Consider the following 15,716-nt stretch of genomic DNA (forward strand, 5'->3'; position numbering starts at 1 on the left):
TTGTTTCTTTGGTTTGTTTTTTGGTGGTGGTTCTTTTTTTTTTTTTTTTTTTAAGTAGACAAGACTGGAGAAGTATTTTTCCACACTAAAATAAAGATGAGGAGAGTCTTGTTTCTTCCTGAGGTACCACACAAGATACATGGATAAGGCATAGAAACCAGCCATAAGCCATTTGCCCAGAGCTGTTCCTCCACTTTGGCTTTGTCTTTCATCTTCCAAAATATTACTGGGGATTAAAATGATAGACAAATTTATAGGCTGAAACCATTAACTGGGACAAACTTTTGCAAGGACAGCAGATTAAATAAATGAGAAGAATGTCTCAAAAATAAATTCAGCTAGAATAAACAAAAAAAAAAAGGTATTCTACTTTTATTTACATTAATTCTTTAGAATAAACATAATCAGCACTTAATTGACTACAGGTAATTTCTGAAAAATTCCCTTTATCTATACCAAAATACAGGAGGAATCAAATTTGTTAGATTTACTTTTATGTCTTCTAGCCTGTTACCTCAGTGTCACTTTGACTTGGCTGGAATTTAAGCAGAGGCATCCTGACTATCTGCTTTGATGAAGCTTGTAATACCTTCCCCTTTTCATGTCAATATCCTTTATCTTACTCCAGTTAGACTATTCCAATTATTAATTTCTTAGTTGACAACTTCAAATGTCACATTCATCTTAACTTCTCTCTGTGGTTTCCTCCTTCTTTTTTTGCATGAAAATAACTGACCTGCTCTTATAGTATGTGTTCTTCCTATGTTATCTGCAGTTGTCATCCTTCAGATACACTTGTTCTGCCAGTGACATCAGCATTCACCACCCAATGTATAAGTTTCATACAAACACCCCTGTGCTTCCTTTTATGCTGAGTGCAGCACTTGGACAAGTAGCTGTAGAGCAGCTAACTCATCCCTTCCCTGAAATGTCCCACAATACAACTGAGTTGGGATTTTGGTCCTGCTATATATTGTTCCCTTCCTCAAACTGACTTTCATGTCCAGTAATAGCAAAATATAAATCTTGGATGGAACTTCGCCAGTCTGTCCTTGGAGCTTTTTTATGAAGTATTTCAGCTCCCAGTTCCAATTTCATACGTGTGTTTTGGTCTAAAAAAAAATCCATGTGCACAATATATCGAGTGTTGTATACTAGTATACATTACACAGTTTCCAATAACAGTTTTTTCAAAACACATAGCAAATTGTTTTTGCAAACTACTTAATTCTACCAAGGATTAGTGGTAGCCAGTTTAACTTAGGAATCAGTGACTAGTAGGAGGACAAAGGGCTACTTAAATTTACCTATTAATCATCTTGATTATTAATCTGTAATTTTACTTCTAATGCCAACAACAGAAGATGAAATTATTAAAATTCTATCACCTGTCCAGGTCCCAGATTTTTGAAACCCCTTCACATAGATAGGTCTTGCATGTGTTAATCATTTGATTGGTGATTTTAAGAAACAGGGATGTCATGTGCTCTGACGTGTTGTAGTACGGCGATGTACAGTAGATCATACAGACAGTGTTCATTAAACTGGGAATGTGTTCCATCACTGTTACCTATAACAGCCAAAAAAAATGGGAAAGACAGAAATCTGAATTTCCTGAAATTTAATACCTTGAAAAGTGTGACTGCTCTAGGAATATGTTTATCAGTGGACAAGCACCTTTTTGTTTTTTTGTCATTACAAAATGGCCCATCCAATTCACTTGTGGGGACCTATCACACCTTGACCAAGAGAAAAAGCATGGGAAAAGGGCAATAAATAAATGAATAGGTCTTTTACAGATTGGGATTTTCCACAGGAAAACCAGAGGCTCTACTCTGCTTGGCCATGGCCTCCAGTATAAGAAGGTGCTGCAATCTGCTTTGCAGAGGAACATACTACATGAGGAAAAGAGGTCACACACTGCTGGAAAAGAGCTGTAGGAAGGACAACAAGAAAGTAGGCATTTGCTCATTTTGTCTGTATAGAAAAGAAATCCAGCAGGGGGAGGCAAGGCAAAAATAATCTCACTTTCACTGGGCACTGAACTATAGAGTTTTTTGTCCCACAGAAATATTTCAGAGAAATGCATGCAAGCCAGATACATGGAGAACCCAGAACAAGAGACTGGTCTAGAAAAGAATAAAAAAAGTATGGTAAAGGTATCTAAAAGTCAAGTCTAATATGGCAGAACAGTGAATATTTGCAAAAGAAGTGCAGTGTAAAATAGCAGAATGGATTCAAAAGAGATTAAGCTTTGGAAATATTATTTAGAAAAACTGTTACCAGCTGGATTATGCATAAATGTGCTGAACTATGCAAGCTTAGACAATTTTGTCTAGTGTCTGTATATTCTCACTTCAAAAAAATTAACTGTCTATATTCTCACTTTAAAAAAATTAACTCTGAGACCCATATGGTTATGAAAATAAATTTTATTGACAGTGCAACCTACAAGAGAAACAGCTTTAACCTGTAAAATAAGTGGAAGCTGACCAATTTCAGCTCAAATCAAGGTTTAAGATCATTTGATGACTTTTGCAATAAAACAAACACAAGTAATTCCCAACAAAAGCATGCAGACAGACCCAAGCTCACAAAGACAATTCAGCTCATTACTTGGTTAAGAAGAACATCATCTGATGCTTAGTTTTTTCATATCCTTCAATTATCTTCTGTAATGATAACTACTTTAAGAAAAAAAGGTATCATTATCTCTGGTCAATTCAAAATCAGTAAGCTCAATTCACTAATGTCTAAGGAGTTAAGCTGTCCATTAATAATTAAGTGAAAGAGTTAAATATTAAAAGGAAAAACAGCTTTTTTACAGCAACAAAAACCCTTCCTTTCTTTTCTGAATTTCACATTAAGTGCCTTTACAGTACTTACAGGTGAAGCATTGGCAAGTGGACCAAAAAATTTATCCAACGTATATAAGTATCTCACGTTGTCTTTAGCTTCATTGGCAGCAATTGTTATCCTACCATCCTGAAGGGATGAGAAAAAAAGAAAGGACTAGAATTATTACCGTGAAAATTTTCTGAACAGGTTCTTTCTCTTTTACAGCACACAAGGCTATGATTAAATCTTGCAAACACTTTCCCACAGAAGTGCTTTCAAATATGCTATTTATTTTTCACTTGAGAAATAACTGCTTCTACATGCAAAAATTGGTAAGATCTTCCAAGGTCAGCAACATTTTGGATGTGGTTTACAGGAAGTCTTTACTTAGACCTCCAAAGATTTTTCCTCCTCATGGATCTAACTTAGATTTTAGAATAGTTTCTGCACAGGAACCATTCTACAGAACTTAGACAAGATCCCTGAAATGTTACCCAACGTTGTTTAATAAACACTTGCAAGGGACAATGAGTTCACAACTAATGCCTGTATATCCTTATGTTCATGTCAGGTGGAACTATTCACTACTTAGCAGTCTAGTTCATAAGAAGAAATAAATGTAGTTCATCATCCTTGGCTTGTACTGGCTCTGTACAGACACTTTCTTTTATCCAAATTCCATTTATCATAAAAGTCTGCAAATATAGTAATCACAAAATCAAAAACTTTCCTGGTCTATTCTTCAAACAGTAGAATGCTTTCTTATGCAATAGAACACCTGTATTCTGGGGGTGGGTGTCTCATTGACTGTATGTGATCTACAGCTTATTTTCTGGCCTGCCCACAGTTGTGCCTGGTAAGTTTACATTACAGGTATCCACTCATATGAAGTAGCAGGTGTGCCACTAGAAGTCTGCTCTCAACAATTCTAAAAGCATCATGAAGGACTTTCAGACTTCTGCAGTTGGCCTGCACAGGGCTCAGCTTGTCAGAGACAGAAAAATGCTGTATTGCTGCACTGCTTTACTTTTGCACAACCTTTCCACCTATAATGTTAATAAAAGACACATTACAAAAGCACTGACTTCTTTTCAAGTTATCTATTTAATTTCAGGATCATTGATGCTACATGTTCCAACAAATGGATAATAAACCACAGTGTAAAACCAGCATAAACACTCAAAGTTATTTTTATTTTTATAATTGTGTTCAGTTCTCTATATATTACAAATACAGTACTGTAATAATTTAAAATTCTAATTAGAAAGTAGTAATTACCAGTTCCTTCCACTGTTTTAATGTCTTTGATCTTGCGGCCTGAAGAATACTTATAATTTTCTTAACTCTTGAACTCTTGATCTCATCTAAAAGGCTTTGAAGAAAGAAACATACTTAATACTATCTCTCTGGAATAAAAGTTTACACTTATTTTTAAAAAAAATCCATTTTTTTTAAGACTCTGTGAGAAATAATGAAGGGATTTCACCTGTTAAATGATGACATTCTTGACTTCCAGTGTTCCAGCTCTGCAGCTGGACCAACATCATCAGCTTCTCTTCTAATTTGTTCACTCTCCACTAAGACTTGTCTAATCTGTTTGGTCCAAATCATGACCACTTCTTCAAGTTTCTCAGTGACCTCTGTGTTAGTGCCTTCAAAACCACAGAATTGGACAGTTTTATAAGCACCAAGAAATAAATACAGAAATTTAAACTACAGAAGCAAATTGTGCTTGCCAAACATAATCTGAAACTATGTAAACTCTGTATATTTGAATCACCAACCAGCAGGAAAAGATTAAGACTGTGACAACAAGATGCACAAATATAATACTTGTGTCTACCTACTCTGTTACTATTGCATATCCTTTACAAAGGAAACAGAAATACAGTGAGTTAATAAGAAATGGTAGAAAACTATTGTTGAAAGAGACATAACTATTTTTCTTGCAAAAACATATATATATATATTTTTTTTTTTTTTTTGTAAATACAGGTGGTTTTATTCACAGAGTCAGACAACATTGCATAGGATTTTCCCAGTATGGAAGGAAGTGAATAGTACACACACTAGTATATGGATTCACTCAACAACTACTTGGCTAGGAAACTAGGAGGGATTCAGACAACTGCTTGTTTGATATATCAAGCAACTACCTAATTCTTTAAGATCTATGAACTAAAGTAGATGAGCAAATGGGCAAATGATTGATGGTCTTATAATTAAACAATCACAAACCTGGCAAGAGTAGGCAGAAAAATGTACGTAGCTCAGGGAAGATGAATTAATTCTTCAAAGTAAATTTTTACTTATGACATAACATTTATTTTATAAACAGCATCATTTTGTTTGCTTTGATGTAGGAATTACTCACCTGCAGTTATGTAGTCAGATGGGTTCTGTAAGTTTCTGACATAAACATCAATATCCACTTTTGTGAGCTGAATTTTATCTTCTATATTCTGTCTAGATGATGACAAAGTACCCACAAATTTATCCACTGCATATAGAAACTCTTGTATCTGGCTGTTCTTCAAGCCGTCTTTCACAGCTCCCCAGTTCTGAATATTTTATGATTTATGCAAAAACCAAAAAAGGGAGTGTCACGCTTCCTTTTGTTTTTGACCATAAAAGTTACTTTTCATTAGAAAAGTATTTCTTGTTCATGGCAGTATATAAAGATTTATCAACATGCCCTTTAAAATATACTCATCAATACTTTAAAGTGTGCATTGATTTAATTATTCGGTAAGACAAGAGACAAACAAGTAAGAGGCACTAAGAAATAAAAGTCTCTGGCTTCACTCTGAATTGACTCTGAAGTCAGCTGTCAACTCATTTCACACTGGATTATATTTTGTTTAGGTTTTTTTTTCTCCTTCTGAACAGAGAAAACAGACTCTAAAGTCCCTTTCTGCTCCTGGGGAGAGAAAATGACACTACGGTAGCAGCACAAAACACCATCATTCTCAGCAGACAGTGAGCTTCTTTGTATTTGCCACCTCTGAACGTGTGCTTCCAGGGGCAACTGAACAAACTGATGCTTTACAAGTGCCACAGAATGAGGACAACTCAAAGATGCTGGATATTCTGAATACAACACTGTTCATGCTGTCCATACTTCAATAATAAAGTCATGGACTGATCCCTTGTGCTGCCAGAAGGACTTGATACTTCTTACAATCCAGGTTTAATCTAGTTTTGATAAAGTCATCACAGCTTTACCTTGGTATGGTCGCTGTGTTATATTCTCTTTTGTCATAATTAAAGCTGGCACTATTGCTTGAAAATAAACAGTAGCTGCCTGAATTTCAAACATTTGTATACGTACAAGTTACATGACTCACATAAAGGCCATATTAGACTTTTATCTTATATCCTCTGTTCTAGGTCCAACAGATGCACAAACAAAACTGCAGCGGCAACATGCCTTACTTCCACATGTTCTTGAGAAAAAAAAGATGGATTGTTTGATTACCTGTTGGGACTTAAGTGCTGGTATCATGATCTGGGACAAGAAGAATTCCAGGCCCTGAAGGATATTTCCATTAGTACAGTCAAACATGCCAAAATTCACCTCCTTTGGGAAGAAACAAAAATTAGCACAATGCATGTTGACTTCTGCAGAATTACACTATTTGAGTGAAATTTAGAAGTGTGACAGACACATTCACAGTCCATAATTATGCAACATGAGTATCTCTGAAAGTCAGAAAAGGCTGTTACAGTACTTTTTTATACACAACAAACTATGAGAGGCTGGAAAACCTTATGTTAGTTTCAAAACTTATCTTCATTTTAAAAGTCTAAAAGATACAGTTTAAGTGCAGTATTTCAATAATTTAGGCTCATTACTTAAAATAAAATCTTACACTTAAGGTCCTTATTCCCTATTGTCATTAAATGTTATGTTTCAATGACTAATTAATAATGTTTTGTATTAATTAAAATCTTGGGTTTTAATAATACTGCAGTAGCTAATTTATAAATCATTAGAATTTTACTTTATCACAAATGCTTACTCTTATGAAAAAGAACTTCTGTTAACCATACAACTAGACATTTTCATTAAAGCATTCCCTATTTTTTTCTGACTCCAGTTGCATGAATAAAGGTCTGAGAAAATATGAACATGTGAATACTGCATGAGCTTGCTCTGACCTGACAGACATTTGATGTAGTTATAACTTCATCTGATGTTCTTAGGAAAAATGCACATGTTCCTGTAAAGTCCTGTAAATAGGACCAAATGCATACAGTTAAAAAGAATACATGTGTACAGTAAAAGTATTTTACTTAGAAATTTACCTACCCTAAAAATGTGCTGAAAACAAAACTGTAAAAAATTAATTACTCCAAAAGATAGTGAAACTGTTTGCAGGATATTTGAAAATCTGTCCTTCTCAAATCAAATATTGTTTTTTCCGTATCTGACACAAGAATATCAAAAATGCCCTTTTGGACAGACTAGTTCAGTGTTGCACCTCTACTAAGAAAATGCAGTACAGGGAGAGCTTGTGAGCTAGGCTATTTCCTGTTATTATACTTGAAAGATGCTTACTTTATTTATCCATTAAATCTAATAACAAACCTAATAATAACTCAGCTGCAACAAATTTGAAAATCCTTTCTAGATGGCCCAATTGGCAAAGGAATGAACCTCACTTTTCCCCTGAAAGCAAGAATTATTCTGCTATGTCTTTTCTGGCATTACAATGTTAATGTAAGTTCTTTGGGGCTGACAAGAAACAAGAATAACAACAAAAATGAAAACCAAAGCATCACCAGGCCATATTCAAAGATCATTGTTTATGAAGAGCTGATTTCCTCCAAAAGAGGTGGAAAAAATCAGAATTAATCAAAAATCTTAATGATGACTCTGAATATGCTTAGATAGTGTGGGGAGGAGGTTATAAGAATTTGAATGGAAGAAAGGATATATTAAAGGTATTTCATCATTAAATTAATTATTTCATCATTAAAGCTATTTTTTGAGTAATGTGCAGTGTTATTATATGAAAGGGCATAGAAAACCACTGAAGAACTGCACTTTAAAACTACAAGTGCACAAGCCCTGGAAAATATTTAACATGCAGTCATTTAAAAAATGTTAGGCTCAGCAATTTTTAACAAGGTTTTATTTGACCTGCTCTCCTCTCAGATAGTGAAATCACTACAGATGAAGGCCAACCTCAGCTCAAGAAATGCTGGGAGACCCTGCATTATGAGAACAGAGACTAAGTACTTAAATATCTATCCAAGGATTACAAAAATGTATATATATATATAAATATATATATGTATAACACTGCAGAACTGTTAAGCCTTTTCAATATTTTACTTTTTAAATGTAATCTAATGAATTCTTTCAACCATACCTCAGTGGAACCCATGGTAATAAATAACTTCTTCTGAGGCAAATTGTTTGTTGACCCATCTGACCTCAATGATGCATTCGACTTTTGCTAGCAATTAAATTATAAATAAGAGGTTAATAAAATAAAAACTATAACATACAAATATTTCCTCCATTTGAATTATAACTAAGTCTATTTTGATTCAGTTTGTAATTCCCAGATAGAAATCATAAGGTTTGCATTCTCTGGAGAATAAGCTTTGCCTGAATCCCAGTAAACAATTTCACAGACACATTCTTTCAGAAAACAACAACAACAAGAACAAACAAAAACAAGAAGGGGGAAAAGTCTCAGGGAAAAAAACCCCGAAATTAAATCTGAAGTGATTCCTAGTGAAACTTCCTCTATGAAAACAAACTGCCTCAGAAAAACAATCATATGCTTAGTCTGCAAAGTCATAATGTAACTGTGAATGGGACACACAGGCAATGCCATCGGCTAGATCCTGTCAACAATGCAAAAGAATGTAGCTTTCTGCCCATTTCTTTAACCAGACATCACAGAAAACTTTATCTCTGGGAAGCCTTGTTGCCACTGGTCCCTCTCCACTGACATGTATCTTTAACCTCTTCTCTTTGAATCAACAAAAAAGCTTAAACCTAATAAAGATCTGCTTCCCCCTAATTATGTGTCATGTGTTTTGGAAAATAATCTGTTGAAACTTGGAAGAATGTGACAGAAAATAATGTGGGAGAAGCTTACAGGTATATTTCTCTTTAAAGTTGAGGAGAGCCTTCTTCCTAGAAGTGTTCAGCTCTGCTAGACTAAATATGTGATGTGTGATACACAGGGGTGGCTTCTCACTTCCACCCCAAATCAGCATCTGCTGACCTCTACATGTGGTTTCAAGTGAACATCATGTACCTAAGATGGTGAAAAAGAGAGATGAAGAGATGAGAAGCAGCAAAGAAAGAATCTTTGCTAAGTCTTGGTAAAGACATGCCTACAGGTCAGGCCAATAGCCTGCCCTGCTCAGTATTTTGTCTTCAAGAACAACAGGGCAAGCACATCTAGTACGGCCCTTGAGTAAACTCCAATTTTCCAGTGTGCTTGAAATCAAATTGTTGACAGAACAGCCAAATTAAGAGATCTCTTCACTCATCAGAATGTGGTGGAAGATGAGATGGTATTCATACTTTCCATCAGAAACATTTTTATGCTATGCTGCTTCTGAAACAGAACTCTCATAACTTTTTTTAATTTTTAAAAGGGTAAAAATAAAACAAAATTAAATGCAGCAATGAAATGATTCATTTAACCCAGGCTGGGCATTTATTTCTGATTTGTCAGTTAAGGAAAACAATGTCAAGATTTTTAGTTTCATCTTGATTTAAGTCAGAGAATAAGACATTCATCCCAGAAATGTGCATGCCTAATCCCAGTGAAATGAAAAACTGATTAAAATGTTTTGACAGCAGAGCTCATTCTGTGCTTTACAAAGTCTCTAAGCAATTCCAGTAACACTCAAAAGTTCTTTTAATTTATCTAGGTTATAATGATTCTGTAATTCATTCTGCATTTAACTGATGACCAAGAATTATCAATTGAGGAGTTTTTCTCCTCAACGAGCCCAAAATACCACCAGAGGGTGCATTAGCTCTCCCTACCATGGCTCTTCACTGGCACAATTTGAAAGGACTGATGAAGGACTTCTGCAGTTCTGGAAGCCCACAACAGTTGTGTTAGACAATGTCAAGGTCACTTGGCACCTTCTGATATCACACACTCAGTGGAAGCTGAACAAATTATTTCGCTCTTTTGAGAGGCTCTTTTGAGAGGCTTCTCCTTCTCAAAACTTAAAGGGAGAAAAATACAACTTGGGGACCACAACTACCTTATTTCTAGTCACAGTTTTCCAAGCTTATTTTCTGCAGAATGGGACAGACTTGAACATGATGCCACCTTAATTTAGAAAGAAATTGCATCATTTTTCACTCCCTTGAATGATTGCTTTGTCCATAGTGGAGTTAGTGCAGTTCAAACCAAAAGAAAATAAACTGGTTCTTACACAAACAGCTCCCCCATTCCTATAATACTTATGCTAGCTAATCTAGTATTTTAAACTCTGAATACTATGAACACTCATTTATCTCTATTATCTCAATTATCTCTACCACTTTTGAAATCTGAATTTTTACTCGGCCATTTTTAAGTTTTCTTTTGTGAAAACAATAAGAGTATCAAACTACACCACAAGGCATCCTGCAATTTCCATGTAGGCCAAGATGCAAATATTTAAACAGTGAGGTCCAAGTTCTTTCACACTGGCATAAATAGCAAAACAAAAGATCCATTAATATTTTTTGAATTCTGCAACAGTTGTGTGATTTTTTTTTTTTAATGTAAATTTGCTTTTGCAGAAGCAATAACAAAAACATACCTGCAATACATCTTGGTAAAAGAAGAGCAACTTTTTAAGTCCACTAGGGGCAAAGAATTGTTCTATTAGTTGAAACTAAAAAAAAAAAAAAAAAAAAAAATTGTAGATAATTGTGAGATAGCTTCAAAACACTGAAAACACTATAAATATTTCTTGTAATAACAATTTAATTAATATTTACCTTGTCATCAGAAATAATAGTCTCCTCCACTTGCTGCTCACTCAAGTCTATCCCATCTGCTAATCTTGATATCAAATACCTGTGTCTTCCATCTATCTGAGCTCTTCTCTCCTCTTTGGTTACTTTGGCTTGCTTGGCTAGTTCTTTTCTGCTTTCACTGGAAAGTACTTTACTTTTCTTAACAATAGACTACAAAACAGAAGTTTGTTATAGAAAGATTATTTGTCCTCACTTAAAGATTGTATTTTATATTGTTGATCTTTAAGCAGGTTTCTTAAACTACATATCAAGCAGGAACATGAAAAAATTGTATGTAAGGAATGTACAAGGAAAAAAACAGTAATAATTAACTTGCTAAGGCAGAATTATTTCTCAGTATAAAGCTGCTACAAAAACTACATATCTGGAACTCCAGGATCTCAGAACCAAATGTAGATCCATGCTAAGGTCACAATACAAATTTAGCACTATAACAGCTCTAGTTCAAATCTCAGCTTTGTGAATCCAGGTTCCGAACTTCTATATATCCATATTCCAGGTTTAGGATCGATCTCTATACTGCCACCATTTTAATATATAGAAACAAGTTATTACCTTAAAGGAAATAAATAAACCAAATCACTATAAAACCAGTTACCACAGGACTAAATATACACTTGATGATTAATATACAGATCATATAAAGGTAGCAGTGCAATTATAAAGAGGGAGATTTATGTAAAAAAAGGGTTTTTATAAATCTTCCTATCAGTGTGAACAAGACTGAAAATAGTTATGGTGTATAATATATTTAAGTCAACAGAAAATCTCTGGAAGCTATATGGAAGACTAAAGATTTGGGTAAATAAGTAACCACACTGATCATTTCCCTCTACACACAGCTCCCACTGACATGAGTGTCTGGGGTTTGGTAACGTCTGAAGTGTCTTACAGTTTTTACTGGAGAGAAAAAAAGATAAATTACATCACTTCCCAGTACTCTACACTAATTGGAATTGTAATTAGTCACTCCTATTCTTGGATTAAAAAACAAAAAAGCTGGCCAACTCTCACCTTTGCTTCCTACCATTTGGTCTTACCACAGACTCTGAATGGATGCTTTCTACCCACTCTTGTCTCTACCTGCTCCCCCCAGAGACCAAGAGACAGTGACAATGTCTGAATACCTGTAGTTGTTGGTCAGTACCCTTTTGATATCTCTAAAAGCTAATTGTCATTCCCCATGTAGCTCCCAACTCATCTATGTCAGTCTTTTATCATCTCTGGTTTCCATGTCAACAATTGGATCTCTTATTTTGCATATGCCTTCCCTGATGCAGTATGACCTTATTCAAATATTCTTAAACAACATTAATTTTCATCATTACAAAGAAAGGATATTAACCAGTGGATGATAAAAAAAAATATATCAAAGAAGCCAAAATCCCAGCAACACACATTTTAAGCACAGAAAGTCAGTGCCCTAACACTGCAGCCACTTTTGAGTGGTTCGCTGTTTCTTTTTCCTTGCAATTAACAGAGACTGAAAGAACTCAGCATGTTTAGACAAGCTTTTGTCAGTGAACACTTAAAAGAAAAATCTATATAGAAGAACATTTAGCAGACAAAAGGTAGTTAAGTCACCCACCACCTGTTTTAGAACAAAAACACTTGCCGGAAGAACAGTAGTCAGAGATGATCCTGTGACAGCAGATTCTAGCTCAGTGCTCCTTGTCCTCAGGTTCCCTCCATGTCTATGATATTTGCTTTCTGTCTCTAGTTAAAAGAAATTACAAGTTCTAATTATTCAAGTACAACAAACGCATTTACAAGATCTGCAGTGTTGTGTCCTCATATTTGCTAGCTAATCTGTTCTCATACTGGAGAAAATGAGACCAGTTTATTTCTCAAAATACGATATTTACATCCCATCATTGGCAGCAAACAGGATCCCCAGTGGAGCATGCAGTAATGCTTATGAGTATTTCACCAAACTTCCATGAATTACTGTTTAATCTATTTTATATGAATAATAAGATTGCGACTAAAACTCGAATTCTAATAGCACTGCTTTCCATATAAATTTTCTATCAAATTGTATCTCTTTTTGCCTGATTAATATGTATTATATACAGAATCACAGAACGGTTGAGATTGGAAGGGATACTGCTGAAGCAGGGTTACTTAAAGCTAGTTGTCCAGGACAGTTTCCATATGGCTTTTGAGTATCTCCAAGGATGGAGACTCCATAACCTCCCTGGGCAATCTGCACCAGTGCTCAGTCACCTTCACAGTGTTTCCTGATGTTCGGAGAGAACTTCCTGTGTTTCAGTTTCCACCATTTATTGCCTCTGGTCCCATCACTGGACACCTTGGAGAAGAGTTTGACTCCATCTTCTTTACACCTCTTATTTACACAGTCCTTTCAGGCGTTTACATGCATAGAGAAGATCCCACCCAGACCCAGGTCCTTACCCTTTCCTCATAGGAGATGTGCTCCACTGCTTTCATCATTTTCATGGCCCTTCACTGGACTCTTTCCAGTAAAACCATGTCACTCTTGTACTCAGAAACCTAAAGTAAGCTTACTGCAGGTGAGGCTTCATCAGTGCTGAATGGAGAGGATGGATCATCCCTCTTAATCTGCTGGCAATACTCCTTATCCATCCCACGGTATCATCAGCCTCCTTTGCCACAAGAGCCATTCTTGGCTCATGTTCAACTTGCTGTCCACCAGGAATCTCAGGTCCTTTCCTGCCAATCTGTTTTCCAGCTGTTCAGCCTCAGCTAGTATTGCTGCATGGACTGGTTTATCCCCAGGTGCAGGAATTTTCTCCAGCCTCTCTAGGCTCCTCTGGATGGCAGCACAACCCTCTGATTTATTGGCCAACCCTCCCTTTTATGTGTTATCAGCAACCTTGCTGTGGGTACCCTCTGCTCCATCATCCAGATCATTAATGAAGATGTTGAACAGGACTGGACCCCATACTGTCCCCTGGAGTCCCCACACTGCTACTCCAGACTCCAGCCAGACTTTGTGCTGCTGATCACCACCCTCTGAGCTTGTCTGTGCAATGTTTTCAATCCATCTCACTTTCTGCTCAGACAGCCCACACTTCCATAGCTTCTCTATGAGGATATTACAGGAGCAAAGGGGAAATTTAAATTGTAACTGCTCATCAGCAGTACTTTGTAACCCAGGAACAATCTGGCATAGAGAGCAAGAAGGTCCAACTGCAGAAGGGGTTAAGCTAGCTGGAAGCAGGAAGGAATACCAGAGGCAGAACAATCCTTGTAAAGGAGTATAGTTTCCCTTGGTGATGAAAAACAGCCACAGCTTTTTCTAGTAGCCATCCTGGAATGCCTGGCTCAGAATCCACCTTTGAGCAGCAGCACTGGTGCTGGCAGACGGACCCAAGGCTGGGCTGAGATGCTCCATGCTGATGCTCACAGGACTGGTGCTGGTGCAAGTAAGGAATTGCTTCAAGAAGTATCTTTGCAGACTTCCTGTAGCATCGGTTATGGTTTTAAGACTGTCCAATGCATTGTTATTATTTTTTTAATATATTTCAGCACAAATGTGTGCCTAACCCACCTCAAGGGGAACAATAAAAAATTCTCAACAGGAGAATGTCAAAAGCCTTACTGAAGAAAAGGCAGAACACAGTCACTGCACTCCCCTCACCTACCAAACCAATGATTTAATTTCAAAAGGAAATGAGGTTGTTCACATTTATTCCCTTGCTAAATGCATGCTGATTACTCCCAGTCACCTTCTTGTTCTTCGTGTGCCTGGAAATGGTATCCAGGATTAGCCGCTCCACCACCTTCCCAGGGACTGAGGTGAGGCCAGCTAGCCTTTAGTTCTCCTTTTTGCCCTGCTAGCTTTCCTCTGGGCCTCACACCCTCTCCCAGTTGCCATGAATATTTATTTATTCAGTACTATCTAACATGATCCTCTTCCACAAGATCAGTGAATACATAAGCAAAGTGGACGTAAGTAAGGGATGCACCCACAGGCACAGAAGTAGATGGCTATGTTCAATAACCTTTGAACTAACTAATTTAATCTATTACCACTGTTAAAATATGCCAGAAAAGAGATACCACATTATGTGTCATATTGCAAAATACACTATATTATGGAGTACTACTCATTTTAATTAAAAAAAAAATTGTTTGAATCATGTTACTATGATTCAACACTAGGAAATCTGCTATGGTATCAGACTTGCACTGTGGATGACCCTGTATATATATGCATTTATTTATTTATATGTACATATTTATTTATAAAGCTGAAAACTGCACATTCAGCACATACCGTCCCTACACTGGCAGATTCAGAATAGCACATACCCACGGAGTATATATAAACTTAAACACTCTGCTTAATAATTGGTTTCTCATTTTCTTCCTGGATTTTTTTTTTTTCCCATGCAAAGCTGACATGAAGTAGTTATTATTTTTTCCCTTACCTTTTTTTATAGCAACGAGAGGTGGACAGAGATCAATATGAGGTTTAGAAGAAAGTTGCATTGCTCTCAGTTGCTCTGACTCCTGCTGTGCAGAGTGACCATAAGAGGAACTGGGCTCGTCTCTTACCCCTAACTCAGTTTCACTTCCTACAGTCTCCTCCATCTGCAGCACTCCAGAAAAATCAACCTAAATCAACAATACAGAAAATGACTACATAGTGTAACATTGTAATAAAGACACCTTCAGTATTTTTCTCCCTGTTACGGCATCAGACTAGCAAGGAAAGGGGGGAAAAATACCTCTACTTTCAGTCGGTGATTTAAAAAGAAGAGATCTAAGCAGTTTTCGAAATTATAAAATCTTCTTTGCGAGCGCCTGTTACCAAAACTTTATTTCTAACTGCATAACTATACTTTCTGTCCAATCAGACTGCCGCAGGTGG

General features: G+C 36.2%; 1 protein-coding gene across 1 annotated transcript in view; it reads right to left on the reverse strand.

Moving 5' to 3' along the window:
• Window positions 1-15,436, reverse strand: part of LOC128805918 (dynein axonemal heavy chain 5-like) — a 147,201-nt gene extending 131,765 nt beyond the window's left edge. Inside the window, exons 1-12 of the mRNA XM_053974941.1 lie at window positions 15,274-15,436; window positions 12,471-12,571; window positions 10,817-11,005; window positions 10,636-10,710; window positions 8,217-8,303; window positions 7,000-7,071; window positions 6,317-6,418; window positions 5,213-5,399; window positions 4,325-4,490; window positions 4,117-4,210; window positions 2,887-2,985; window positions 1,389-1,570 (exon numbers count right to left, since the gene is read on the reverse strand). Coding sequence (XP_053830916.1) covers window positions 1,389-1,570; window positions 2,887-2,985; window positions 4,117-4,210; window positions 4,325-4,490; window positions 5,213-5,399; window positions 6,317-6,418; window positions 7,000-7,071; window positions 8,217-8,303; window positions 10,636-10,710; window positions 10,817-11,005; window positions 12,471-12,571; window positions 15,274-15,436 — 1,517 coding nt within the window. The remainder of the gene's footprint in view (window positions 1-1,388; window positions 1,571-2,886; window positions 2,986-4,116; window positions 4,211-4,324; window positions 4,491-5,212; window positions 5,400-6,316; window positions 6,419-6,999; window positions 7,072-8,216; window positions 8,304-10,635; window positions 10,711-10,816; window positions 11,006-12,470; window positions 12,572-15,273) is intronic.
• Window positions 15,437-15,716: the final 280 nt, after the last annotated feature.

The sequence above is a fragment of the Vidua macroura genome, chromosome 1 (assembly GCF_024509145.1).
Source record: "Vidua macroura isolate BioBank_ID:100142 chromosome 1, ASM2450914v1, whole genome shotgun sequence".
NCBI classification, from domain to species: Eukaryota; Metazoa; Chordata; class Aves; order Passeriformes; family Viduidae; genus Vidua; species Vidua macroura.